At 56.1% G+C, this 27852-nt stretch overlaps 1 protein-coding gene across 1 annotated transcript; it reads right to left on the bottom strand.

Annotated features, from left to right (window-relative positions):
• Positions 1 to 186: 186 nt before the first annotated feature.
• Positions 187 to 27605, bottom strand: PPL (periplakin). The gene is made up of 22 exons (XM_054843484.1): positions 27476 to 27605; positions 17852 to 17951; positions 17154 to 17308; positions 16529 to 16649; positions 15485 to 15610; positions 15158 to 15196; positions 14869 to 15030; positions 14305 to 14412; positions 13680 to 13775; positions 12516 to 12638; positions 11492 to 11638; positions 10494 to 10645; positions 9918 to 10015; positions 9502 to 9659; positions 8501 to 8679; positions 8269 to 8407; positions 7251 to 7444; positions 6548 to 6698; positions 6166 to 6249; positions 5046 to 5162; positions 4296 to 4388; positions 187 to 3792 (listed from the first exon to the last, which is right to left on the bottom strand). The coding sequence occupies exons 1-22, from the start codon at positions 27535 to 27537 to the stop codon at positions 1108 to 1110; spliced, it is 5289 nt and encodes a 1762-aa protein (XP_054699459.1). The 5' UTR covers positions 27538 to 27605; the 3' UTR covers positions 187 to 1107.
• Positions 27606 to 27852: the final 247 nt, after the last annotated feature.

Raw genomic sequence — 27852 nt, 5'->3', positions numbered from 1 at the left:
TTTGCTCCCATCTAATGCTGCTCATTAATCCCAGCTCTAATGCTGCTCCAGCAATTTCCCTCTTGGAAATGAGTCAACAGCTAAAACGAACAGCCTTATTTTTAACTTTCATTCTGAAATGGCATCTTTCTGTAAAGCCAAAGATGAAGAGACTGCCATAATTAATAAAGAAAACCCAACTTCTGATTGGAACCACTGCATTTTTATTTTGTACTATAAATAGAATTCCCCTCTATTTCCCATTCCCTTACACAAGTAAATGAACCATGTAGCTGCATGTCTCTCCATCCAGTAAAATACCAGCACAAATGGCTTTTAACCATGAGGTAAGCTAACTGAGTTTCGAAGGCACTCTGCGTTTGGTTACGGTTGCATGCTTTACACTACCCTCTTGTGTTTGGCAATACTGCCGTCTCTTCACGTACTTCTTGGTGACCTTCTGTGGTGTACGACTGCTCCTCCTGGATCTACGGCTGACGCCATCGAATTACATCTGCTTCGCTCTTTCCCCAGCAGCGCAGGCACGTAGGTGAACAAAATGATGGTGTTTAGGTATTAATGCGGTGATACTGAATTGAGATGTGTAGCACACCTTTGTTTTTACAGAGCTGGTTTTCTCAGAGGACGATCCCATCATTTAGTCAGTTGTCTGCGATGAAACTGTCTGGCTTACCAACATGCAGCTGACGTCACCAGCTCCTGCTGGTCACCTCGGAGTCATCTTCACCTTCGGTCTCTCTAATGACTGCTGTGTACGGCTTTTTATGTGACTACGTGAGTATATGTTGAGGAAACTGCACGTTCTACTGAGTCTTTGGACTTCAGGTACTTCACTGTCGTAAGGCTTTTTGGCTTGTTTTTTGTTAGGTTGAGTGATTTAGGTAGGGGTGGAGAGGGCGAGAAGGTTTTGCTGTAGTCCTGACAAATGTGCGTTCCACTACTGGTGGTGCTTTTCTGCAGTGTATGACAGCAAGCAGTGTGGCTTTGTAGCATGGCTGGGGCAGAGACTTTAGCATTTTGGAAGACGCAAAGGAGGGCAAGGATTTGCAGTGATCTGGTAGTCTAACAAGTGGTGCAGCTCTGCCTAGCTGCTCTTAAGAAAAGTTTCTAAAGTGGAGGGAGCGCTGTGTAATTACTTCCGGACACCAAGACTGCCAACTCCTGGATCGACATCTCCTTGTTGAGGTAACTGTTGTACTGAGCCATGGTTAGCCTTCCACTCTTCAAGGCATCCTCAATTGAGAACTCTCTACCAGACTTTCTGTCGAGGATCACAGATGATTCCCCGTTGGGACCCTTTATGGAGATCTCCTCCCAGTCACATTCCTGACTCTTCAGTTTGACAAACAGGCTCCATTCGATGAGGCCGAACACATGAGCTTCCTCCGGAGACATTTCTTTTCCAGTGTCAGGGTCGATAACCACAATGGAGCGCCTCAGGTGGTTCTCTCTTTGTTCCCTCTTGATAGCCACTGTCTTGAGGCGATTCTGGAGTTGCTCAATCTCTGCGTCTTTTTCTCTGGATAACTGCTTCAGATCATCTAACTCTCTTTCCAAAGCTTGGAATCTGGAGTCCAGGTTTATTCCACTGTCCACATGGGTCATGTTTCTCAAATCCCGAGCTTCTGTTGCTGTGAGTTCAATCTCTGACTGCAGTCTCCTTGTTTCCATCAGCAGGTTCTGTTTCTCAAGGTGTAGTTTGTGGTTTTCCTCCCTTAATAAGTCTAATTCCTTTGATGACTTGGAGTTGTTGAATTCCACCTCAGACAGCCTGGTTTCGAGGCGGTTGATATCTGCATCTAGCTCCCTCTTACGCCTACTTTCTTCCTCCAGATTACTCTTCAGCTTTTGAATCTCATACTCCGTGTCTCCTTTGTCCACTTGGACACTCTCTGAAAAGACCACTTTCTCTTTGACCTCCATCTTCTCCAAAGAAAGGAGCTTCTTTCTCAGGGCTTCTAATTCAGTTTGCAAGACTTGTCTCCGGTGCTTCTCTTCTTCTAGCTCCAGCTTGAGGAGGGAGTGCTCCTTCTCTTGCTGGGGATCTTGCTGAAGGATCACTTTCTGTTTCACAGTCACTCGTTCTGTTGTCTCCCTCTCCTGTTCTTCTAACTCATTCAACCTAATCTTCAGCCTCTGCACCTCCAGTTCAGCCTCTCTGCGGGCCTGTCTCTCTTTCTCGAGTTCTTCTAGCTGACGCTCTAGCTCAGACCGCCTCCTCTGCAGCTTGCGGAGTTCTTCACGGAGGCAATCAATTTGCTTCAGCTCACTCTCAATGCTCTGAGAGAAGGAGTTGACTTCAGCTTTCAAGGCCGGATCTTGCTCGTACTTCACTACTTCCTGTTGGACCACTTTCTCTTTCACCTGGGAAAGTTCTTCCTCCTTCTGTCTTACTTTCTCTTCTTGGAGTAGCCTCTCCCTCTCCAGGTCAATGTGTTTCATCTGTTCATCTGCTAGTTGCACTCTCAGAGACTCTACCTCCTCTCTAGTTTTGGGGTCTTCCCGAAACTGTAGAATTTCTTGAACAACTTCCTTCGTATGCACTTGAGGTTTGGTATCTTTCAAAGCTTGTATCTCTTGTTTCAGCTGGTAGATCTCAAGGTCAGCTCTTTCAATTGCTCCTGTCCTCTCAATGATTTCCTCCCGGAGTCGCTGCAGCTCCTTCTCAGTTTCTGGGTCATTCTTGTACTTAATGACCTCCTTAATGACTTCTTTGACTTCTACCAGTGGCCCTCTATTCCTCAGAGCAGCCAGCTCATTCTGGCAGCTCTTCAGCTGTTCGTCACCACCTCGGTATCTCCTCTCCTGCTCTACCAGCTCCAAACGAAGGTTGGCGACTTCATTTTCAGCCTTGGGATCTGGGCGCACAATCTCACGCACTTTCTCCTGGACGACCACCTTGGCATTCTCTTCCTCCAGCAGCTGGATCTTCCTGAGCAGCTCAGCCTTTTCCCGCTCGTTGGAACGACCCTTGGACTTCTCATCTTCGTACTGGCGCCGGAGCTCATTCACCTCTCTCTCAATGGCTAAGTCTTTCTCTACCTTCAGCACCTCCTTGACAGTAATTTTGCCCTCAGCGATGGCCCGTTCCTTCTCAAGACGTTTGAGCTTGTCCTGGAGGAAGCTGAGCTCTTCCTCGTGCTTCTGCCGAAGGGCGCTCTCCCTCTGCTTGTTCTCTTGCAACATCCGGAATTCCATCTCCAGCTGGGGATCGTTCTGCAGCTTCAGCACCTCCTTCTCCGTTATCTTCTCCTGCTCTTTGTTCTTCTCGCTGGACAGCACAGCAATTTGTTGGCGTAAAAGGATGACTTCATTCTCTCTGGTTCCTTCCTGCCTCCTAAGCTCTTCCAGTTCTTCTTTGAGCTTCAGGATTTCATCAGCTTGAGCCTTATCTTGTTCAATACGCAGTACCTCTTTCACGATATACTCCTGCCCTCCTTCCTTCTTCTCGTGCTCCAAAACACGTAGCCTGACTTTAAGAGCCTCCAGCTCATCCTGGAGCACCTGGTTCTTGCGTTGCTCTTCTGCTAGGTTTTGCTGCAGCTTGTGGAAGCTCTCCTCCAGCTGAGGGTCAGGTACTTTCTTCAGCAGTTCTTTCTTAATGACAGTTTCTTGGGGCTTCTGGTTTTGCAGGTGGACAATGTTGTTCTGAATGGCTTTGATCTCTGCTTCTAGCTGTTGCCGACGCTGAGTCTCATCCTCAAGCTCTTTCTTCAACTTCCAGACTTCTTCCACAGGCCTCACGGATTTTTTGGTCTGGACAAAGTCTTGTGTCACTTGAACCTCTGGTTGCTGTTGTTGAAAAAAAGAACGTGTAGTCAAAAACCCCCAAATAATCATACTTTTGGTGCTTATTTTCAGTGCCTCCCGTGACAAAATGACAGGAGGATGTCGGGTTTGGTTTATGGCGGTTGCCTGTTGCGAACGCTCAACGGGATATTTGCAAACGGGCTTCTCCTGAATTGCTCTGTGGATTCGCAGCCTGAGAAATGCTTTCTGCGATGCCTGTGGCTGTCAAAACAAAGCTTTTAGCCACGAGGGACGTGAATTCTGGTATGGGTTTGGCAAAAGAAGTGTTAAAAATAATGTGGAGCTTCCTAGGGTGAGTGGGAGATGGGACTGGGAAACACAGAGGGGTTGTCTACCTGCTTTAAGTGCCTGCCAGTTAATGATTTTTGGAGGCATGAAACACTAGCTAGATTTGTTTCCAGTCCAGCTTGTAATAGCTAAGGCACACGTGCGTAGTATTTACATGACTGTACTTTACTATCACGTTGCTCCCGGTGATGGCTTACCTGCCGCAGGAGGCTCTGAGCAAACTCCAGGTTCTGCAGCCTCTGTTTGTTCACAGCGTTTACTTCGGTGAACCTGGCGGCCAGAACAGCTTCCTACGGAACAAAAGTGCGTTGAGAAGAGGTGGTGGAACCAGGGTCAAGACTTGCTGAATAGAAACAACAAGCCTTAAAGAAGTAACGCAGGGTGCTCTTCTAAAAACCTATAGCGGTGATCTGCCAAGCTTTGGGGGAGGAAGAGGGATTCTCATGCACACACACACTCATGGTCATACTGTGTGTTTCCTACTCGAGATATGCAAAAAGAGATGCAGCCAAGGAAGAACCAGGTGGACGCTTCTTCCCGCCTTGATGTGCAGGATGAGTTTGAGGCAGGTAGCAAGCAGATCCTCCATAAATAAGTAGCCTGTGGCCTACTCTTGCTGTAAGTACTTCTCTCTAGCATACGGTCTTTGGTGGTGCAATCTCACTCTCTGTTTGAAAAGTCTGGCGAGCGGAAAAGTTTTCAGGATTTTGGCTTTTCTTCCCCTTTCAGAAAGGAAATGCTAAATCTGGTATTTCCCCCCTCTCATTCTGGCCAGCCTAGTCCTAAAAAATTGATGGCTTAAGAACGATGAAAAATCCTTTCCTGCCCTCCCCTTGTGGTCCCCTCCAGGGCTGAGGCAGCTGACAGTAAAACAATTGTTTGCAAAATCCCCTTTGGTCCCATAAGCTGTCATCTGCTTTAGCTCGCCATAGGCCACCCCTGTTTACCTCCTCTTTCACTTTCGCGGCTGGAGACTGGAGCCTGGCCTTCTTGCTCATGTACCCGTTCCGGCCATTCTCTAGGTCGAGGATGGACCGTAGCTTCTCTGCTTCCAACTCATAGTCCTGTGGGAAGAAGTTCCCAGGAGGGAAGTGAGATTTCTGGGTCCCCTTCATGCACAGGCCCCTCCTAAACCCTGGCTTTAATGACATCATCCCTTGACCTGTGTGTTAGGTGAGCTGCTGAGGATGGTGGGATGTGGAGTGCTGTTGGCAGAACCTCCTAACAGGTTCTGAGTTGGGTACTGCCCCAGGACCATAACAGCACAGCTGCCTGCATCTGCTGACCTTCCAGTTACCTTACCAATGCTGGGCTTAGAGTGGAAACCCTCCTTTCACGGACAATAAATCTGAGCCCCTTGCCATGCTAATGGTCACATGATGTCAATATTGGAGCAGACAGAACCTGGTTTTAGCTCATCAGTTGACTGAGCAAGGGCACTAGGCTTTCTTTAGGTGGCTCCATGCACGATACAGGTGATTCTGCCCCTCTGCTCCGCTCTGGTGAGACCCCCCCTGCAGTACTGCGTCCAGCTCAGGGGTCCCCAGCACAAGAAGGACATGGAGCTGTTGGAGCGAGTCCAGAGGAGGCCACGGAGATGATGCGAGGGCTGGAGCACCTCTGCTATGGAGACAGGCTGAGAGAGTTGGGCTTGTTCAGCCTGGAGAAGAGAAGGCTCCGGGGAGACCTTAGAGCCCCTTCCAGTCCCTGCAGGGGCTCCAGGAAAGCTGGAGAGGGGCTGGTGACAAGGGCAGGGAGTGACAGGCCAAGGGGAATGGCCTGAAGCTGCAGGAGGGGAGATGGAGATGAGATGTGAGGCAGAAATTCTTCCCTGTGAGGGTGCTGAGGCCCTGGCACAGGGTGCCCAGAGAAGCTGTGGCTGCCCCTGGCTCCCTGGCAGTGTTCAAGGCCAGGTTGGATGGGGCTTTGGGCAGCCTGGGCTAGTGGAGGGTGTCCCTGCTCACTGCAGAGGGGTTGGACTAGGTGAGCTTTAAAGGTCCCTCCCAACCCAAACCATTCTCTGATTCTATGTTAAAGGTCTCCCACTGGCAGAATTGCAGCCCTCACCTTCACGGCCTGCTGGTATTGCTGAGCTGTGGTGGACACCTTCTGCACCTCCTGTTCCTTGCTTGCAATGTCACTGAGGAGCGCCTGGGATGCACAGAGATACATGTCAAAGGGAACACAAAATCCAAATGCATCGTTCAGCCTTTTTGAGGGTTGCCATTAAAATGACAACACCGAGAATGACAACCTTCTCAAGCTGCCCTGCTGCGTGTAAACGAGGCACAGGCAGGATGCTGGGACCTTACAGTGTAAAAATAAATAAAGCTAATAACTACTTATATTTCTCTATTTTTTGTTCAGGAGCTAAGTTCTATTCCTTATCTTTCAGTGTTGTTACTTCTCCTCTCCCTGTGGAGCCCAGGGCATGCTCAGAAAGAATTACCGCTTGGTTCTTCAGCTTCATTTCCACTTGCTGGATGTTGTCGGTCTCCTGCGGCTCGTAGTTAGGTATGTTGCACAGGAACTGGTTGACTTTGTCGTAGTTGGCGCGGTAGTTGGAATAGGCGCTTTTCGCTTTCTGCAAAGTCTGCGTTCTGTAGGGGAAATCAGCTCAGCTTCAGTACTGTCACATCTCTTGTGTCTTCTGCAAATACCTCAACCTGACCCCGCTTCCCCTGCTCCCTAAAGACACAGATCTGAGCCAGAGTTGTTCTCTGGCTTGTCTCCTCTCTGGGAGAGTCTTCTATGGGAATTGGTGCTACCTGGTGAGTATAAATGTCAGCAGAAATCAGAGGAGAAAGGGGTCATGGGGCAACTTCAGGGTGGTGAAGAGTGGACCTAACCCTTTAGCGAGACAAGAAGGTGCAAGGCACGACATGATCCAGGCAGAGGCAGATGTTCCATGGCAGCCGGTGCAGTTGCTCTTGCCAAAGTCCCCATCTCTGTTGCAAGAGCACTTAATCCTAAAGACTGCCCAGATCTACCCAGCCAGTGCACGCCAGGAACCTCTCTCTCTTGGACCTCTCTGCTCATTCCCATGACAGCGTTACGCCTCTTCCAGATTCAGTGTGGTTCCAACTCTGCTGTAAATATCCCAGCTCTCCAGGCTGATCCAGTCCTAGCTAGATCCTGTCCTAGAGCCTTACCTGTGGTCGATTTGCTTGCTGAGGTTGTTGAAGCGCTGGTTGAGTTTGTAGAGCTCGGCTTCCTGCCGTTCGATGTCGGGGCAGTGCTCCTGGAACTTGCTGGCCAAGGTGTTGGAGCACGTCTTCGTCCTTAGCAAGTTCTGCTCTGCTTCATTGAGCAGGAACCTCTTGGATTGGAGCTCAGTGCCCATGGCCTGCGGGAAAAGCAAGAGAGGGGGATTCTCTGGGGTTGTGCATGTGCTGGACTTTTGTTACTGTTCCCCATCAACTCCAGCTACTGCACTGGAGCTGCAGAAGATGCTAAGGAACGGCTGAGCTGCAGTAGTGCTACAGGTTGTGGAGAAAAGCAAGTTAAAGGCTTGCATCATAAGCAGAGACATCTAGTAAACCTGACAGGGAGAAAAGCTGGCTCTTGCTCCCTTCTCCACCTGTTAATCTTTAAAAGCAGGCATACTATGTGCAAAATATTTGGTGCACCTCATGCAAGCCTTGAACCCCGTTCCTGCCAGTGCAGCAGCTCCAGAAGGAGCTGTGAAAGCTTCTGCATGCTAGTCTGAACTTGGGGACTTGATGGAAAAGCTGAAGGAGGACATAAAACTCTGGCCTAGCCAGTTCTTGGCTTTTCTATAGCAGAAGGATTGCCAGTTTTGGTCAGTAGCTTTTCCTAGTGATAACTGTTCTCAAAGGCTTGCTAGGTCCATCTTGTTCATGTATATCGGACCTCTGCATTGGGTTTCCCAGACCACTTTATCCTTCACTTCTCCATTAGTCCTTTCGTCAAACCACAAGTATTCAAGTGGCCTTTGCTTTCTGGCTTGAGGACAAAAACGGCTTGCAGTTAAAGTAGGTGGAGATCCCTGCAGTTAACATGAGGTCTTCTCTCCAGCTGGGGGAGGCCATCCCTTTTCCAACTGATTCAAGCTTGTGAGTTGAGCAGCAATTACCCCAGCTTTTGGAAAGCTGCTTTGTATGTGAAGTGTGTCAATAGGGTAGAAAACTGGCTGGAGACAACACTTACCAGCAGCTCTTCTTTCTTACGGTCTACCACCCGCAAATCCTCTGGAACCGTGTCATCTGTGACCAGTTTGTTCTCATAGGTAGACAGCAGGTCTCTGCCTTGTTGGAGGCTCCTCTCGAGGTGTGTGGCCACCTCAACTCTGCATGGACACAAGAGGAAAGCTGTTTAAGCACACCTGCACCCACCTTTTGTGTTATGCGGGGCTCAAGCCGTGACGTAAGCCATGACTTACTTCTCTTGGGCAGCACTGAGCAGCTGGACCACGCGGTCGTACTTCTTGTTGGTATTCTCCACCTTGTTCTTTACCAAGGTGGCGCTGCCAGTGTTCGGCACAGATTCGATGAAGACCTCACACTCCTGGATCTTCCTCATTTTCTCCGGTTCAATGCGACGGACCTCATTGGTGATGTTCTGCAGTAGGAACAAAACCTTTGAGCAACTGAACTAAGACCTCGTGGCTACGTGACAGAGGAGCTGACCCTTGGCTGTCCAGTGTGAGAAGGGAGGTCAGGGCTGAGGACTTGTGTTTGATGGCAGGTGCCTTTCCAGCCCTTTAGGGGACAGAAGGATATTTTTCTGTTGACTTTCTGTTGACTTGTATCTCTTCTGGGGAAGGCTAGCTAGCCCTTAGCAAGGAAACTCTGGCTGGGGAGTGGTTCCCACCAGCTCTAGCTCTGCCAGAAATGTACTGGACTCATCTGGATCGCTGAGCTCTGCAGCCTGATGGATGAATTCTTGCCTGGACGTCAAAGCGCTGCAGGCAGTTGGAGCAATTTGCTTTCGCTTGTGGTGGCCTTTGGATTTTGACACAGCCCTCAGCAGGTGATGTAACCAGAACTTCCTCCTAAACCAAGGGAGGCTTGTGGCACGGAGCCTGGCTTAATTAGGTGTCTGAAGGAGAGGAAAGGAGCAGGATGCTACCACCACCGGAGTCTAGCGGAGCAGGTCAACAAGGAGAAACAGTGCCCTGGAACATAAGTGTTTTCCTGCTCCTTTCTAAGCTGGTGATGGTGGTAGCAAAGTTAACATCCCTGTTGTGCTCAGAATAGGGGCAGGATCAAAACTTGAATCTCCACTGGGAGCAGCAGCCAGCTGTAAGCATCACTCCGTGCCCGCATGCTGCTGGGCTCCGGAAACACTTACAGCACCCAGCGTACTGCAGACCACCCTGGAGTCCCCCTGGGAGCGTGGTCCCTGTATGGCACCATCTTGTCTGCTTCTGCAGCCCTGTACCTTCAGGTCCTTGGAGCGCTCGGTGCTGTCCTGCACAGCCCGGCTCTGCTCCAGCGGCGGACGGAGGTTTGCTGTAATTGCTTTCTCCTGCTTGTCCAGGTCGCTGTTCACTTTCTCCAGCCCTGCCAGAAGCTGGCGCCCCCGAACCGACGCAGCATCTGGATAATGAGGGGGGACCAGGTTAGAGCCAGCTGGGTCCAGGCTCAGTCCCAGGGGGGAGTGCAAAGCCCGTGTCCCCCTCCACTCCCCGAGCCCTCCCTGCTGCAGCCTGGCTGTTCTGCCCCCACGTGCATCCCAACACCATTGTCCCCAGGACCCTTGGGAGATGGGGAGATGTCACCAAGAGCTTCCCCAAGATGGGCCACCACCTAAGTTCAAGGCTACAGAAGTCTTTTCGTGCTTGGGAAGGGGCAAACCTCCAATGCTGTCTGCCTTCAGCCCCTCGTAGCGCTGCTGGAGGACGTTCTTGCAGTTGGCTGTCTTCTCCTTCACGTTCACATAGTGATCAGCGATTCTGCAAAACGGGACAGCGCAGGCATGAGGTCAGAGTCAGCCCCTCCGTCGCCCATCCCGGCGCTGCTCCAGGAACGACGTGCCGCTCTGGAGGGGCCCACGGGACCTGGCCCTTTGCACCAGCCACGATGTGAGTGGGGGAGAGGCACCTTCACCCCGCGTTGGCAAAGGGGTAGAGCAGTGTCCTCACCGGACGGGTGAGAGGCAGCAAAGGCAGGTACCTGCCTGCTGAGGGAGGGATGGGCAGGGCCCCCAAAGGAGGGGGGGACCTGGATGGCTCTGAGCTGGCCCCGCTTTGCCAGGTGGGATCTTGTTTGCAAGCAGGAGGGTGCAGGAATCCCTCCTGGAGGAAGCCTGAGGCTTCGCTGCAGGAATCGGGGCAGGAGCCCCCCATCAGCGCTGCCAGATGCTGGGGCTGGGGCTGGTGAAGGCTGCTGGGGCAGCGGGGGGTCTGGCACGGCAGGCCGGGGGGCACGTACTGGTCTGCCAGCGCTATTGCTTCTGGGTCAGGCGGCGGGATCATGAAGCAGACCCCCGGGGCGCTGATCTTGTCTCCGGAGCTGTCTGCCACTTCCCAAACGTCTCCGCTGTTCTTCTGCAGGGTGTAGTGGGCTCCTCGGCTTATCTGGCCCTGGGGGACAGGAACCGGTCACAGCAGCAGGTCAGGAAACACCACCCGCCCTGCCCCACGCCGGCAGCCCCGGGGAGCCGCGCTTGTGGGGAGGCAGGACCGGCATAAACCCCAATCCTTCCTCTCGGCACCCTCTCGCTTCTCCCAAGTGTCTGCTGCTTGCCAAAAACTCATGTGCCTGCTCCTCCCTCCCCTGAGCCTCCAGGTATGAAGCCATGCCTCCTCCTCTTGCAACAGCCACGGCAAGCAAATTCCCACTAGGGCAGAGATGAGCAGGCGTTCCCGAGGCTGTGCTGTGGCTTTCCTTTTCGGAGAGGCTGAGTCAGCCGGAGCTGCTCGTTCCTTTCCAGGCCCCCGCCGCTCCCGCGGTGTCTGTTGGCGTTGCTGTCCCATCCCCTCGCTCAGCTACTCGGTCCTGCAAAGGCTGATAGCGGGGTGGTGGGGATGCCGGTGCGGCCGCCGGGACTGCACCGGTGATGGTGGGGTGAGTTTCTTTGATCAGAAACATGCCTGGACATCTCTGTCCCAGCGCAGGGAGCGTGGGAACGTGCCAGACCTGGGGTGTCGCAACCTCCCGAAGGGTGTGTGATAGGCACGCTGTCCGCAGGGCGGACGGAGGCTGCGTCTCCCCCAGACCCTTCCTGCCCTGCTCCTCCCGAGCTGCAGAACCTGCTTTCCCATCAGAGCAAGCACAACCTTCGCTTTATCCCCGCCACGGGAGATGTCGCTGCTCGGGCACTGGCAAAAACTGCTCCTTCTCCAGGTGCCTCTTCCATCCTCAGTGCCCCCCGAGGAGACGGTTCCCAGCAGCACCTCTGGGTGCCCATGGGATGAGGGAGGTGTTACCTGCTCGCCTTCGTATTCGCAGAGAGCCTCCACGGGGACGGGCTGGAGCGGCATCTCGCGGCGGTACCGCAGGGGCAGGATGTGCTGGCTGCGTTCCTGCAGGGACTTCACCACCTCCTCGTACTTGTCCAAGGCCTTCTCCTGGTCCTGGCACAGGGTAACGACCAAAACCAGTAAGGGAAACGTGGGAAGAACGAGCTCCTGGGCTCTGCCAGCTGGGGAGGAGCTTGTACCCACGCTGCCGGGACAGAGACTGTGGCTTCTTTCCTTGCTTATGGTAGTGAAAATGGTTCCTGCGTCCTGCTCCACGGCCATTGTGTTACCACACCAAATGCTCCTGCACTCTCCTGCCTACATTTGCAGCCAGGCTGAGGACCGGGACTGTGCCCGGGAGTTGCCAAGCCTTGGCACTAGCCACTGGGCAGTAATAGACCTTCTCTGGTGTATGGTCCACATCTGCCTGGCTGCATGTTGATGGATAGCCCCATTCCCAGGTAATGGCTCTAATCAGAACCCTGTGAAAAGGCTCTGCATCCGTTGCTCTGCAGGTGGGTATCCCACAACGTTGAGTGGGAAGGAGCACATGGGAGGAGAGGGACAGCTCTCGGAAAGAGCTATCAGCTGTCCCAGGACACGTGCATCATCTGGGCCTGCTGCAGCATGCTTGGGCTTGGGCTGGGCCAGCGGCTCAGCACAGCCCTTCCCAAGTGGGAGCTCTCACAGCCCAGCTCTCGGCAGCACAGCAAGTTCCACAACCTCCTCTGGCAGCAGGTCTAATTATGCTCCCGCCCTTAATGAGCACTAACTCAATGAGAGAACAAATAAAAACCAGCCCAGTGAGCAATTACGTTGCTATGGGAGAGGCAATCTCTAGCTAGAGGGGAAGGAAGAGTGGGGTGAAGGCCAGGCATGGAGAAAGCTGGGCTAGATGCCTGCACCGGCAGGGATATCCCTCCGTCGGTGCCACAGGGACGCTGGCTCCTGCTGCTGCCTCCCCTGTGGTCCTGCGGGCACCAATACTCACATCCAGCTCCCGGAGGAGAGACTCGAGCTGGTATCTGTCCTTGAACTCTGGGCTGAATTTTTGGTCCAGGTCTGTATCCACCTTCTTCAAGAGCTCCTGGGCATCCTTAGTGTCCTTCTGAAACTGCAGAAAGGCAAAGTCTCTGGTAAGAGAGAGTCCCCCTGAAACATGGAGCAGACCCAACCCGGCACCCTGATCCTCATGCTGCCTAGAGCAGGGACAGCCACCAGGAGCTATGATGGACATCTGGACACCCCGAAGTGCATGGAGAAAGGTGAGGAATCAATGTTTTCCATGCTCAGGACAGCAGAGCTAGGGGAAAGACAACCAGACACGGCTTATTCCATGGTCTTCTCCTGCAGAGTTGTTGAATCCCACCTTTCCCCACCCTCAATTCTGTTTCACTTGGACAGCATCACGACAGTGCATGGTGTCTCCATTGCCAGTGCCAAGGAGAAGGTAGACCCAAGCCCTTCCACACACAAGCCTCCCCCCCCCGGGGCAGTTATTCTGGCAGATACCCACAAAAGGCACTGCTTGGGCTGGGCACCATGGTTCAGCTTTGGCAACAGATTCATCACGTCCTCAACACGCCCAAGCTGTGGGAGAGGAATCCAGCCCGACCTGCTCCCCGGCAGAGCCTCCCTGGCTGTCAGATGTAATTTATCCATCAGACATCTGTCTGCCGAGCTCAGCTGGAGCGCTGAGCCCTTGCACAGGGCTCCCCGGCGGGACAACTCTGCTTTCCGCAGGTGTAATTTCCCCACTGGGACCTGTTCTGCTTTCAAGAGGAGCATGCAAGGTCTCCCCATGCCTTGTTTTGGGAGTGAGGTCCCTCTGCACGATACCTCCGCTGTCCTGTGGACAAGGATGCCGACGTTGGACTGTGGCTCTTGAACCTCGGCACCAGAGCAGATGCTTTCTGCAAGTTATGCTTCGGCCAGGAAATTACTGCATTTGGTGCTTGAGCAATTATGACTTGCGTTATCAGCTCAAACTGGTCCTCCTAGCCTTAAAAGCCCCGTAGACTAGAGGACTAAATCTTTTACCCTGTTTCCAGAGCAGCAGGAGCTTGTATGTTTGCTGGGGTCTCCTGCAACCCAGCACCTACTCTGTGGGCTGTGCAGAGCAAACAGTGTCTCGCTGCCCCTGGGGATCTGGTACCTTGTGGAAGTCCTCCATGAACTTCAGGTGGCTCTCCTCACAGATCAGCAGGTTGAGGTACTCCTTCCAGTCGGCGTGCACTGCCTCAATGTGAGCCTGCAACACAAGGGTGGGAGGTGGACGTTGGTAGGACGCCCCATGCTAGGGGTGAGCCTGGGTCGCCCACCAGAAAGTGCTTGTTTCCATCTTAGGCAAACAACCCCTTGGCCGCCTCTGAAGCCACCCAGATGCTCTCAGGTCAAAGCTAGGATGGGAGTACTGGAGAGCTAGTCTAAAGCTGGGATGCTCCAATGGGAGCGTGGGGATGGGTGGAAGGAGGTGGCAAATCATGTGGCCTTGTGTCCATCTTCCATCAAAGGTGGAACTTGCCACCATACTTTATCCTTTGTAGGAAGGCACAGGGTAATCGCCACAGGAAAGAGGAAGATGGGGAGAGCTACTTAAGTTTATCTCGGCTCCTCCGAAGGTGTTCACACTTGCAGGTGAAGGAGACTTTTTCCCCACTTGGCATCTTGGGAAGTAAAGTGTCGTGTTGGCACCATGTCCCATGCTGGAGAAGGGCTGGGCGAGTTCCCCCAAGCTCTGGGGCAGGTGGGGAAAGCTGGAGCCCATCCCTGACGCTCACCTCGATGGCGTTCTTCCCGGGGTGATTCTGGGCAAGTAGCTGATCTCCATCTGCGTGCAGTTTGTTGATGGCCTCTTCCTTCTCCTCCAGCTTCCGATGGATGAAGTTCTAGATGGAAAGAGGCGAGGTACTGATCCCCATGCAAAGAGAGGGGACCCTGGCTGCGTCCTGTGACTGAGCTACTCTGAAATGGCCTGAACAGCTCCACAAGGCAGAAAGCATGATGTGCCCCACGGCAGTTTTCTCTTTCCCTTCCCTTGCAGATGTTGCTGAAGATGTGACTCTTGCCAAGCAAATGCTGAGGTAAGGGAGATAAGGAGAGCAAGGAAGCTGTCAAGCTTCCTCATTGCTTTATTTCTGTCAGGAGGGAAGGATTAACCTTACTATCCACACGCTATCATCTGTACATCTCAAAGTGCTTCATGATGGAGTGGGGGAAACTGAGGCGGGGGGGGGAAGGGGCATTTCCTGCCCCCATCCAACCACCAGCTTGCTCCCCAGCTCCGTGCCCACCTCCCTTGCTGCAAAGCACCCAGCTGACACAGGGCCAGGCATCGCACGGACCTCGTACTGGCGGCGCCGGCTGGGGTAGTCGAGGTTGTGGTCGCTCCAGTCGTAATGGGTCCTGTCCTTCGCCTGCTGATCCAGCCAGTAGAGCTTGTTGGTGCAGCGCTGCATGTAGTCCTGCAGGGAATTCAGATCCTGCTGCCGCTGCTGGGAGCCGGCCTGGGAAGGGTCAGAGGGAGAGCTCAGCCCAAAACTCCTCTTCACGGGTCCCCCAAGGGTGCCTGGCCACCCTGGCAAGGGACCCTTGCAAAAGGGCTCTGCCCCCAGGATCCCGGGGGTCTCTTACCAGCAGCTTCTGGTATTTGGCTTGGAATTCCTGGTATTCCTGGTAACAGAGGAGAAGCAAGGCAAGAGTTAGGAGCGTGTCTCTGGAGAGCGGTGGTCTGGTGGGGGCTTGACGATGGAGGGGGATGTGGGGTTTATGGGATTTGCCTCATTGTAAAGCTAGGGTTGGTGTGCAGTGCTGGGCTCTGAGGTTAGGCGTGGACCTAGGCACCCACCCAACCTGGTCTGGACTGTCGCAGTTTGGATGGTGGGATGCTCTCACCTTCATCAGCGGCTCAGGACAGGGCCCACCCCGTGGGGCAGCGGGGAGAGGGGCAGGAGAGCTGACCTTGTTGCCTTCCTTGGTGATGTGCGGGCCGATGGCCATGACCTCATTGTGGAAGATGTTGTGTTCTTCTACTTGGCTGTTGACCAGCGGCAGGTCGGTCCCAAAGCCCTTGCCGCTTAACGTGTCCTGCAGTGCACAGGAGTCGAGGTTAGCGATGGGGGAACGGGATGTGGTGGCTAAGACCTAGGAAACTCCTCTTGGAGGTGGACACGGAGCTGGGCTTGGCTGGGCTCCAGCGTTGGCAGCGTGCACGTGGGTGAAATTGGCCGTGCCAGAGGGCAGCCATGGGAAAGCCAGTTTGGGGGTTTTTTAACCCCTTTCTGACTGGAAAAGTGTAGGGAGTGGGATAAAATAAAGAGTGAGGGCCATGGAGTAGAGCCCAAAGCAGGCAGTGACTGGGGATGCCAAGGCAAGGAGAGGCTGAGGCTTGTTCAGCCTGGGGAGGAGAAGGCTTTGGGGGCACCTAACAGCATCCTTCCCATAAGGTTGCTGAGAAAACAGAGCCAGGATCTCAAGGTGGTGTGTGGTAGGAGGGCGAGAGATGATAGGCTTAAATTGCAATGGGGGGATCGCAGACTGGGTATAAGGAGAAGCTTTTTCACTCTTAGGACAGTGGGGTGTTGGAGCATGTTGCCTGGAGAGGGAGCATGGCCTCTGTCCTCGGATGGAGAAGGGCAGAGGTTTGCCCAAGCTCGTCAGGAGGGCGACGGGCCGGCTGAGCTGCAGGAGCCCATCCCCTGAAGTCCAGGCTGGCTCACCTGCCCCCCCAACCCTCCAGAGCTTTTCCTCCCTGAGCCCGGCTGCTGCCGGCGGTGCCGCTTCGAGCACTGATCCCTGGTGCCACAGCAGCTGGCCTTGTCCCATCACCACTGCGCCCTCTCCTGCTGCCCCGTACCCCACCTCCTTCCTGTGCTATTTGCTGTTCCCGGTATAGAGCAGCCAGGAAGGTTTCCAGGAGCCTGTTTCTCCGTGGGGAGATGCACGAGGTGCTGCCCAGCTGGTGCTGCTGGCCAGGCAGGGGCACTGATGATCCTGTCGTGGTACCTGTTTCTCCTCGATCACCGTTGACCAGTTGACCTGGGGCTCAATGTGTTGCAGGGGGAAGTTGTAAATCTGGTTGTGTTTCACGCGCAAGTTTGCCACTCGTTCCTTCAGCTGCCGGATGCTGCGGGAAGGAAAAGACGAGGGTGGGATGCAGGATGTGGGCATGGGCCGGCATTAGCATCGGTAGCGGTAGGTGATCCTCTCTCACCCCTGCCATGGAGAGGGGAGGATTGTCCTTAGGGGACCTCAGCGAGCCCCGCGCTGCCAGGCGGGGCTGGCAGCAGCCGCGTTGTGCAATCGGCTAGGGAGGGAGAGAGCAAAGGTTCCCCGGGGAACCCGTCCCCTGCCAAGGGCTGCTCAGCACAGCCGCCAGCTCAGTGCAGGCTGGCACTGGGGAAGAGCCAGGCAGGTATCGCCACGCTTTGCGCGGAGCTGCCGTCGGCGGGCGTGCGGCCGTTCTCGCTCGATGCCTGCCCGAGGGTGGCTGCGGGTTATGCACCTCAGTGCAGGTTGGGCTGCGGAGGAGCCCGTAGTGCCTGCAGGCAGGAGCTGAGCAGAGCCCCTGGAGAAGCATCCTGCCCCCAGCAAGGCTGTGGGGACAGGTGTGTCCCCCCCCGGTACTCACTCTTCTGTGATCATGTCACCCTGGGGGTGCTTCATGTGCCGGGCGATCGCTGCATCTCCATCCAGCACGTAGAGCAGCTTGTCGGACTCGGTGAGTTTCTGAGCCGTCAGGTCCTTGTACTGCGCTAGCTGGCATGCCTTGATCTTGTGCAAGTCCTGGGGGGGAAAGGGTCACCGGGGAAAATAAACGGTACCCAAGAGGGCTGAGCGAGGTCCCCCTGCCCCTGGGCACCAGCTCTGCCGTCTCACGTCCTCCTAGGGATGTATTTTGGTTTCCCCTCGCCTATGTTAACCCTGAGGAAGGGCTGTGGCTCTGGGGGGCAGCGCCACCTCGGGATGTGCCATACCCTTTGGGAAGAGGAGGATGGTTTGGGCCCGTTCTCCTCTATCCCTGCTGGGATACGCACCCAGGGATGCACATCCCTGCTCTGCACAGTGCTACTCTGCCCTGGGCAGGGAAGAATTTTGGGGCCCCATCGCCTGTTACACGTCCCCCCCCCCACACCCCTGCCTTCTTCCCACGACCCAAGGGAACCCACGCGTCCCTCCGTTACGGATCATTGCAGCCCAGGTACGCAGGGCAGGGCGGCCGCACGCGCGTGGGACCACAGTGGAGCGGGAAGGGCTGTGGAGGAGGGAGCCGGGGGGGGACAGGGCTGCTCGGAGGAGCCTGCGTGCGTGGGGCCGCGGCTCGCTTACGTTCTGCATTCGGGAGTCGGTCTCCACGATGTTTTTCTCCACCTGGTCGGCATTTTTCTGCAGGCGCTCTATGAGCTCGGTCAGCTCTTTGCTGGAGATGCTGGGGAGAAAGAGCAGGAAGAGGGAGCCCCGTCACCCCGCAGACACGGCCACAGCCCTAATCCGCTGCCAGGGCTGCCCTTGGGGTGCCGTGACCCCGGGGGGTGGCCAGGGGCCAGCCGAGCCTGCCAGGCACTGCAGCTGCGCCTGACTCACTGCTGCCTTTCTAACACTTTCCAAAATACTTGGCTGCTCTGCCAGGATGGGGGTGGCGGGTGGGGACGGAGCGGGAACAGGAGCGATGCTGTAGGCGAGCCTGAGCTTCCCACAGCCCCGGAGCACGGAAGAAAAGAGCTCTTTGCAGGGGACAGGGAGAGAGGGGAGTCCTGCCCGGAGATGGAGGAGTGTGAGCAGCAGAGAGGGCCTGGACCTCACGCACGCAGGCGAGGTGACCCGTTTGAAGCCATTGCCCATGCCCTCCGTGCACCCCGCTTTGGGACGCGGCCCTGCCCTGGAGCCCCTGCCGTGCCACTCCGTGCCGTGGTCAGGGCTTCCTTGCCCTGCAAGGGGTTATTCACAATTTAAACTAAAGGCATGGGATAGCACACGTCGCATCTATCTTTTGGTGCTTTGTCTCTTGCTGGGCACTATTTTTTGCTCCCAGGGTGACGCTGGTCCAAGCCTCTCCATTTGCAGCGACGGCTGAGCTAGAGCAGAGTCAGAACAACCCGTGACGCGGCTTTTGCATCGCCGGGGTTATTTTAAACATCTCGTCTTCTTGCTGTCGCTTTGGCTGCAAGGAGAGGTTGCAGCGCGCCAGGGCCAGCTCCGGAGGACTGTGTGCCAGGCTGCGTGCCAGGTGATGCCCGCGGCTCTGCAGACCGGAGGCAGAAAGCGGGGTGTGCTCCCCAACAGTCCCTGCAGCTGGAGGGTTCATAGAGCCGAGGTTGGTGGCGAGGCTGGGGCTCATGTCCCAGCCGGGCTGCTTGGCCACGTGGGATTAAGCCAAGGGTTGGCTCGCTCTAATCCCAACCACCTATAGAGTGGGGATAATGAGCCTTAATGACCTCGTTATGCGGTGGTAGAATTAATCTTGGAAGTGTTAATTGCTGTTATAGCTGCTGGTAGATGAGTTGTGCGCCTCCTGCACAGGCTGAAGCGCGGGCAGAGCAGAGTTAGCTGGTGGAGCACCAGCATCCCGACCGTGCGTGCTCATGGCGTGGAGGGCTCCTGTGTCGCCAGGTGGACAGCCTTGTCCAGCAGCTCCGTCAGCCCGGATCTGAGAGGGGTCCTGCAGCACCTAGGTCCCTCAGGAGGCAGGGGCTGACCACGGGAGCTTCTCCAGGACAGCGCGAGGTGGGACAAAAGCTGAGAGTGGAAATGGCGGGTCGACCCAGGCAGTCCTCTTCCAGGGCTTTGCAGTGGCTTCCCCGGACACGTGCCCGTGCTCAGCTGCAGGTGAGGGCAATACATGGCCTCATCAGCCCTGGCACCTCGGGGACCGCACGCAGTCCCCAGCAGGGATGTTCTCAGCTCGCTGCCTTTCCAAAGCAGGTGCCGGGGGAAAAAGCTTGGCCAGCCCGGGTCTGGCAAGCCTCCTTCCTGGCACTGGTGCCGAGCTCCAGGACACGTTCCTGCCTGCCTCACGTGCTGTCGCTTTCCGTGCAGCAGAACAAAACAAAACTCAGCTCTGGGCTTGTCCCTCCCTACCTCGAACCCTGCTCCGGGCTGCAGGAGCCTGGCACTGTCTGACAGCTCCACAAAAGTTCACGCTTCCCCGGGAAGTTCTGGCGTGGGCAGGATTTACACTGATTTTTTTTTTTTTTTCTTTTTATAGAAGCTGCATCATCGGGATGGCACTCGGCACGGCTGGTGGTTTGTGTCTGTCACTGCCACTGCTGCCTGCCTGGCACCTCCTGATGAGCAGAGGGATTGCCGTAATTACCGGCCCTCTCGCATCAGCAGAAGAGCAAACCAAGGGGTCGTTGCGAGTCATGCGGCTGGTTGCAGTAATTGCAAGGATGAGCCTGGGTTTCTGTTCAATGATCACAGCTGGAGGGTGCCTGGGTCACCGGGAGATGGATGTGGGTGGCTGGATCCTGCTGCAATGGCAGAAGCTTCAAAATCCACTTGGGCTTTCTTCTCATGCACATCCTCCCATGTGAACCACGGAAAACGTCAGATGAGAGTGAGTGGTTTGAAGCTGGGCAACTAAAATGCGCTGCGCGCGTCTGTGTGCCTTCAGATGAGGGTTACTCAGAGCCGGCGTCTCCTGCATCCTGGGAAAGCTTGCAACCACCAAGGAGCCTTCCTCACCTCTCAAGGATGAACTGGAGGCCACCCGAGCTTTGAGGGCAGGAGAGGCTGATTATCCAGGTGGGAGCTCGGGATGCTTTGCTGCGCTAGCCGGGAGCTGAACAGGGCTCGGGAAGAGCTGGCAGGGCTTGTTGCTGCATTCCCTACCTTGGTCTTGGTGTTTTCCAGCAAGTCCATGGATGAATCTTCAGGTTTGCAGTGGATCTGTAGTATGGATGGAAAAACCATCCCAAAAAGCAGAAGAGGTTTTGGGGCTTTTCTAGTTCTGGTTTTGATTGAAGCTTCTACATTTTATGGGGGAAATAAAATTAAGGCAGGGATTATTTGGGATCTGCGGCAACGCAGCGTTTCAGCCATGGCTTCCCAAGCTGTTGCTGCTGACCTGGTCTAGCAGAGCCGAGCCTGGAGCCTCTGCCCAGCCTTTGTGCTCGCTTTGCATCAGCAAAACTGATCGCAGGTGCTGGGAACCGGCGAGTGCAACGCCCCGGCCCTGACCATCCTACTCGGGTACCGGCTTTGTCGGGAGCATCCTCCATGGCTGCGCTGCTGCTGCTGGGACAGCCAGGCTCGTTCGGAACGGGGATGATGTGTCCGGGCGAGGATGCACCCCCTCGTCCCCTTCTCCCCACTCTTCCCCTGGCTCTGAGCCACGAGCTCTAATCACCCCCCGTTAATCACCCACCACCGAGCCGGGGCTGCCTGCACCCTGCCAGCGTTGGAGAGGACGGTTTGCCCGGGAATCCAGAAACCACCGCTTTGATGTGCAGTATCTGGGTGACCAGGGAGAAGGAAACGCAGAGCTTGCTCGGAGCAAGCAAGGACATGCTCGGGTATAACGTGGGCACGGCTCTGCCGCTCAGCCGCGGCTTTCCTGACGCACACAAGAAGAGCTGTTTGCTCTCTCCACCTCTGCGATTTATGTGAGAGTCACCGGCGGAGCGGGTGACTGTCACCGGCTGAGGTTTTGGTACAGGGAAATCTAATAAAAACCTGCCCTGGGAGCTGGATCTCAAACCGGCCGCCGCAGCGTCGGGGGAGCCGCTCCTCTGCACCCCATCCTGTGCCCAGCTGTGACCGGCGAGGTTGGTGTGCGCTCCAGCTCCCCCCAACTGCCGCCTGAAATGCAGAAATAGTTAAGTGTGCAGAAATAAATACAGAAAAAAAAAAAAGAGAGATCTTATTCGCTCTTAAAACATCTCTGTTATTTCTGTATTTCTGTCCGCATACTTAGCACTTCTGTGCCACTTAACCAACCACCCCGGGCATCCCCAACAGGAGACGATCAGCCCTGTGAAGAACCTTCCTCTCCCCGCCGCAGCTGGGTCTGTGTTAACGCAACGTGAGGACGAGCGCGATCCCTGCATCTGTCTGGATGACAAGCGCCAAAGGGATCGGCTGGGAAAGCTGAAGCCTGGCCGAAATCTCCGTGCCGGGGGACGGCGGAGGCTGCCTTCCCCCCAGCCTTTGTCTGCCGAGAGGAGGAAGGCGCACGAGAAGCACAAGGTGACGAGCGAAGCGTCGAGGAAACCTCGGCACAGCCCGGGAAAGGCGTGCGGCTGGGATTTGCGGGAGATCGCTCTTTCGGGAAGCTGCTGGGAAGAGCCGCGGGTGCGTGCGGGCTTCGGAGCGGAGCTGCGGGCAGGGTAAGGCAAAGGGCTGCGGCGGCCAAAAAAACAGGCAGGAGGGTGGGGGGCAGGATTTGGCCGCAGCCCAGCTAGGAAGGGCAGCGCGTGCGAGAATGAGCGGAGGCAGGAGCAGAGGTGCCCGGGACACGGCCCTTGCGAGGCTCCGGCAGAGGGAAGGGAAATGGAGAGCTTTTCTGCTGAAATAGATAAGTCTTTGTTTGAAAAATGAAAGGGGGGGGTGGGAGCGCCTGGAAAAACTGGCTTTGCCATTTCTGGAGAACTTTTAACGTTTTCTAATCGGGAAGGAAAAAATGATATCACTCGTGAAAAGCTGTGCTCGGCAGAAGTGTTGTTTCCTTCCAACGCTGCCCTGAGCAGCCGTAGCATCGCCTGGCTGGCGTGGAGGATCCGAGATCGTTCCCGTGAGGAACAGGAGGGGTTTTTCAGGTTTCTCCCAGCTGGGAGGAGGCAGCTGCTCTGTGGCAGACTTCACTTCATCCACGCACCACAATTCTGACCTCAGGTGATGCTTTGTTTCAGAGGGGCTTAGGATTTTCTTAGGGTTTGGGGGTTTTTCTTAGGGTTTCGGTTGTGGTTTGGGTTTTGTTGGTTGTTTTTTTTTTTTTTTTTTTGAAGAGAGGTTCTCAACAGACAAACACGATGACAATTATTGTGATACGGAAACTTGCTGCTAAAACCTGGACTTTTTTACTCTATTCCTATTTTTTTTCTTTTTGCACCCTCACTGATAAGAGCACTTTTTGGAGCAATCTTCCCCGAGGCCGGCATCTCCGGGATTTCTGCAGGTTCACGCCCTGGCTTTGCTCTTGTGGGCAGGTGGTAGGAAATCCCTTTGATTTCTCAGTCTCCTTTTTTCCCCAAACAAGGAGGCTATTTCAGTAATCTCCCCCAAGCGAGGACGTTCAAACAGATACTCCTGGAGGTTTGACCGCTCCGGCTGCCCGCAGTCCCTGGGAAGGTTCTTGCTGGGAACCTGTCCCCTGTATCAGAGCCTTGCTGGGAGGGTTAATGGCTCTGTCCTGCTCCGTCCCCCCGCTCAGTGATGCTGGCCGTGCCCCTGCTCTCCTGCTGGGAGACCTTCCCGTGCCAGGAGCTTCTCCACAGGTGGGACCGCTCAACCAGGGACAAGTGAGTCAGTTGAGGATGGAGGCCAAGCACAGATCCTGGTCCTGCTTACCGCATCCCGCTGCGGGGATGCACAGACGGTGCATCAGGCACTGACCACCTGCTGCTACTCTCAACAACATCTCCATTTAATTTCCATTTATGCAGGTTTCATAAAAAACATGCCCAGGCGAGCACTGCTGCTGGAGACCAGACTTCAGGAGGGACTTAAACTGCACAAATCCTCTATAAAGCCCCGTAAAGAACTGTAAATGCCCTTAAAGCTTCCCGAGCTTCAGCTACCACCGCATAATATTCCCTTGTGCCGCTTATAACGAGACTGGAGTGAAACTGTGGCAGAGTGGAAGAAAAAAGGGCTGGGCTATGGCTAGTGTAATTCAGGTTTGGGAGAGATTAAGATCTGGCTCAAAACTTCGGAGCAGCGTGCCGTCAAGCTACCCAGGGTAGGGCGTAGCTGGACAGCAGGGTTGCTGTGCTTAGTCCAGCTCACTTCAATTATATTTATCTTCCCTCGTAGTAATGGTGATATATTATTGTAATGTGCATGGAAATTAAAGCAGAAATAGGGCGGGCGATGGTGAGGCTTGCTCCGCCGTAAATACAGAGCGGCTCCCCTGACTCACCTGCTGTCTGGTCCTTCATGCTGACTCCAGCCCTACCAAACAGCCTCTAGAAATGGGTGCCAGCCCCGCAGGCAGAGCCCTCCCCGCTTCTCCCCCCACTGCCTGCACCCCCTCTCAGGTGGGGATGGGGTCCCCTGACACCATTAAGGGTCTCCAGGGCTGGGAGCCCCCCTGGATGGATGCTTTCACCAGGGGATCCCAAGGATGAACATCATCTTTCCTGCTGGCAGGAGGGTGAGTTTCAGCAGCGGCTTCTCAAGGCTGACCTGTGTTTTCTACCTCCCAAGCCTGGACTTTCTAAGAGAGAAACCAGCCTCCTGTTTTCTGAGCGTGGCAAGTGTTTGGTGAAGATAACGGGGAAGGAGGGTGATGGTTTTCCCCCATACTACGTCCCTATTCAAGGCTTCTGCCTTCCCTTCTAGGGACACACACACATGATGTGCTAACAACAGTAGCCATGGCCAGTCCCAGCAGAATCCCAGGGCTACTGGGATGGGGTGAGCAAGAAGAGCACAAAGCAACCAAGTCCATGAGACAAAATCATCATCATCATCCACAATCCCCAGGCAAGGCAGGGAGATGCCCACTCACCTACTGACGTGCCTGGGGTTGGACAGGGCTGGCTGCTGAGCTTGGAGACCACAAGCCCAAGCCAGAGCTGCAGCAGATATCCCTAAGGAGAGACTTGGACCCTGGTCCTGCTCATTTGTGCATCAGAAAACTAAAACCCGTTGAGGAGCATCACCTGCACGCTGGGGGTAAAGTAAGCACCGGTGCTGCGCGTGGCGTTAGGAGCTGGATGGAGGAGGAGGAGGAGGAGGATGGTCCAGGGTGCCCAGCACAGACCGTCGCCGTGGTTTTCCTCCAGCCAAGCCACGGCACAGCGTGTGGCCGGCACGCTCCAACTCCCAACGGTGTTGCCGAGGACAGATGAGCTGCAGCAGGCCAAGGACCTGGCACCGAGTCATCTTCAAACAGTCATGGTTTTGCAGGATTTAATGCAGCTCCTCTTCTTTCCCCACCGTTGCCCTCTTAGAGCTTCAAAGCAGGCTCCTTTCCTCCGTACCAACGCTAGCGTGGGCCCGACCGGCCTCAAGACATGGAGGCAGTTGCCACAAATGGCTCCTTCCTCATTTGGGGAGGGGTTTGGCTCCCGTGGGGAGCTGCAGCCCTGGCACGGCAGCGGGGATGGAGTGGGGCAACCTGGCGCTGCCCACCCCAACCTCTCACCCCCCGGGTCCCGGGCAGGCTGCGGGCAGCTCGGGGGTAGGCAGGGGAGCTGCTTGAAGCCCATACGCTTCAAGGCACTTTGGATGGGAGGCTGAAGGGCCAGTTTGGGGTTGGGGAAGGGTGGCTGCCTGCATCCAGGGAGAGAGAGAGTGCTGTCTGTGGGCAAAGTACAGTGCCTGGCTTGAGCTGCACCGACTCGCAGAGATCTTGAGTGTCCGGTGCTGCTCATCGAGATGCCCCCATCATGGGAAGGGCTCATCCCAAGGCTGAAGAAGCCACCAAGACTCACAGCGGCTCCTTGTCAGGCTACAACCTGCTCCAGGACAGCGTTTCCTGGGCAACCCCTACCGAAATCAGCCGAGCTTGTAGCCCCGGCTCCTCATTGCTTGCAGGAAACATTCCAGCACTCTTGCACGCTTGCCAAACCGGTGCTCGGTTATTGTCCTGTCACCGCTGTGCTTTGAAGGCTCGGTCACCCATGGCACCTTAGCACTAAACCCTCATCTGAGTCGCAGCCCCTGCGCCCCAGCTCTGCAGCCTCGCCGAAGCGCAGGACGAGGCTGGGCTGTACACGGTGTTGAAATCTCCATCCTTGTTTATGGCGGGGGCGGTCGGTTGATTTTAGCAGCGTTGCTCTGTTTTTCTGGCAGCAAAACTGGGCGGGAGCCGGCTGGGAGCCTGGCAGCGCCTGGAGCAGGGGCTGGGGTGGCAGGAGCTCCTCGCTTCTTTGCAATCCTCCGGCAAGTTGCTTAACCGGTCCGGCACCGGCTTCCCCATCTCGATGGTGGGGCTATTTCCACACGGTGGGAGTGTTCCCTGGATTCGCAGATGTTTGTAAACTCCAACGCAGGAATTAACAAATTGGGGCTAATGAGCACAGCCCTCCCCGAGGTGTGCGCGGACAGCCGGGGCGCAGGGAGGGAGGGTGGCCCGAGGCCACAGCCCTGCACTGCTTCCTCAGCCGTCACCAGCCAGCCAGCAAAATAAAGATTTCAGCCTGGCCCGCAGCCTTTCGAGGTGCTTTGGCACCTGCCCAGAGCCAGCTGGGCTGGCGGGCAGGGCGGTGGAGGGAAGACCGTCTTCCCGAGCCCCATCCACCATCGGATGACGCGAGCACGGGGTACCCAGCGCTGGCAGGGCTCTGACCGCAGCAATGGGGACCCTGGCTGCGGCCCCAGGATGGGGATCGCGGGGGGTACCCAGCGCAGAGCAGGTCTGTCTCCTCCTGCCTCCCGACACCCTGATGCTGCCCAGAGTCTTGAGCTGTCAAGCCAGGCGTGGTGTGTCTCATTTTCATCCTTCCCCTAACACCCCCGAAGACTCGAAATGCAGCCGGGTATTTACACCATCCTCTGACCGTGGGAAACGCTGGGGCCATCAGGGAGGTGCATGCTGAGCCTCGGGGGGGGGCTCTGTGCCACCCCTGCCTCCTCCTGCCAGCCCTTCCCAGGGCAGGAGCTGGCAGCAGAGCATGCCCCGAGCTTTGGGAGCAGAAGCCTGGGCGGCCCTGCTGAGCCAGCCGGGCTGCTGGGGGGGGGGAGCCCGTCCCCAGGGCTGAAGCTGGAGCCTTCAGCCCAAGCAGAGGGAACTCAGCAAATACCATAAGCCTGAGCACCCACTGTGGCGGGGCAGCACCCTCCCCTCTCGGGGGAGCACCCCTCCTACACGCCACAGCACCGCACCCGCGGGCAGGGACCAGCGAGGGGCTCCCCCAGCCTGGAAAGCTGTCGGCGCTTTCTGGGCTGACCAGTCCCTTTCTGGGCCCTCGAAGCACCTCAGTGCCTGTGCCAGCTCCTCAGTTTCCTTCCCAAAGGAGGATTTCTGGGAACAGGGTGGCTGCTCTGAGCCCACCACCCCGGGTAGGTGCCTCTGGAGAGGGATGGAGAGGGACGAACAAACTGTCTGGGCTCAAATCTGCACCAGCCGTCCCGCTCCAGGTGCTCCGGAGCCCCTGCAGCTCCTCTGGGAAATGCAGGATGCGCTTCTGCATCCATCCGAACATCCACCTCTTGGGAAAAGCGTCCCCTGTGCCACCTGCCCTGTGCAGGCAGGGGCTGGGGGCTGCCTGCTCTCCAGCCCCCCTCCTGCGGCAATGCCTCCCGCAGCCTGGAGAGGGGCCAAGCCTTCCTGGGCATGGATTTTTATATTTTTTCCCTTTTAACAGAGACCTTTCATGGGGTGCATTCAACACGCTGCTTTTTTTTTTCTTTTTTATGACCAGTACAACTGAATCCTGTCCCCCCACGACAGAAAGAGCTGAGCAAAAGACGATCGACTGAATACTCAGTCCTGACGCAACAAGTGGGTGAAGGCTGAGGACTGCAAGACTTTTTGTCCCCTAAGATCTAATCCAGCACACGCCTGGGAAGCCGAAGGACCTGCTCCCCGGAGCTGCCGCTGCTGCAGGGGACTGGGGAAAAACCATCTCTGTGCCCCCACCCGGCACAAGAGGTGCGGACCCAGCTCGGAGAGGAGCTGACACCCCGGGGGGTGCCCATACCTCGGGGGGTGCCCACACCTCGGGGGGTGCCCAGGCTCCGCCAAGCCCCGGCGCCGGGAGGGGATGCTGCGGGACAGGAGCCCCCGGGATCGCGGCGCTGCTTGGCCCGGGAGGAGCGGGGCTGTCCGGGTCCCGGGACACTCACCTCTTCTTCTGCACGGAGGGGCTGTATTTCCCTTTGTTGCGTTTCCTGAAGAGCGAGTGCATCGCGTCCCCGGCACGGCGCCCGCCGCGCTCCGCCTGCTCTTCCCCCGCCGCCGCCCGCAGCCTCTGCACCGCCACCGGGCCGGGCCGGGCGGGGAGGCGGGGGCCGGGCTGCACCGCCTCCTGCCTGCCCCCTGCCTGCCCCCTGCCTGCCTCCTCCCCCGCCCTGGCGCTCCCCGGCTTCCAGGAGGGTTTTGGCGCAGCCCAGCGCTCCCAGTTCCAGTCCGGAAAGGGGCTCTGGCGGGGCCGGACGCCCCCAAAATGTGCAGGGTCAACCGTGACATCCCCCCCCCCGGGGTCAGGGGGTAGGCGGGGAGC

The sequence above is a fragment of the Grus americana genome, chromosome 15 (assembly GCF_028858705.1).
Source record: "Grus americana isolate bGruAme1 chromosome 15, bGruAme1.mat, whole genome shotgun sequence".
Classification (NCBI taxonomy): domain Eukaryota; kingdom Metazoa; phylum Chordata; class Aves; order Gruiformes; family Gruidae; genus Grus; species Grus americana.
The sequence above is the reverse complement of the archived record's forward strand: the minus strand, read 5'-3'. Positions and strand labels throughout refer to the sequence as shown.

What these genes read in the sequence shown, in the direction of transcription:
- PPL (XM_054843484.1), bottom strand. Translation starts at nt 27,537, where the DNA reads ATGCACTCGCTCTTCAGGAAACGCAACAAAGGGAAATACAGCCCCTCC. An exon ending in CCGGGAAGAACGCCATCGAG is followed by an intron (nt 13,776 to 14,304) that starts GTGAGCGTCAGG and finishes CTTGTGTTGCAG; the next exon opens with GCTCACATTGAGGCAGTGCA. An exon ending in AATACCAGCAGGCCGTGAAG is followed by an intron (nt 5,163 to 6,165) that starts GTGAGGGCTGCA and finishes TTCTTCCCACAG; the next exon opens with GACTATGAGTTGGAAGCAGA.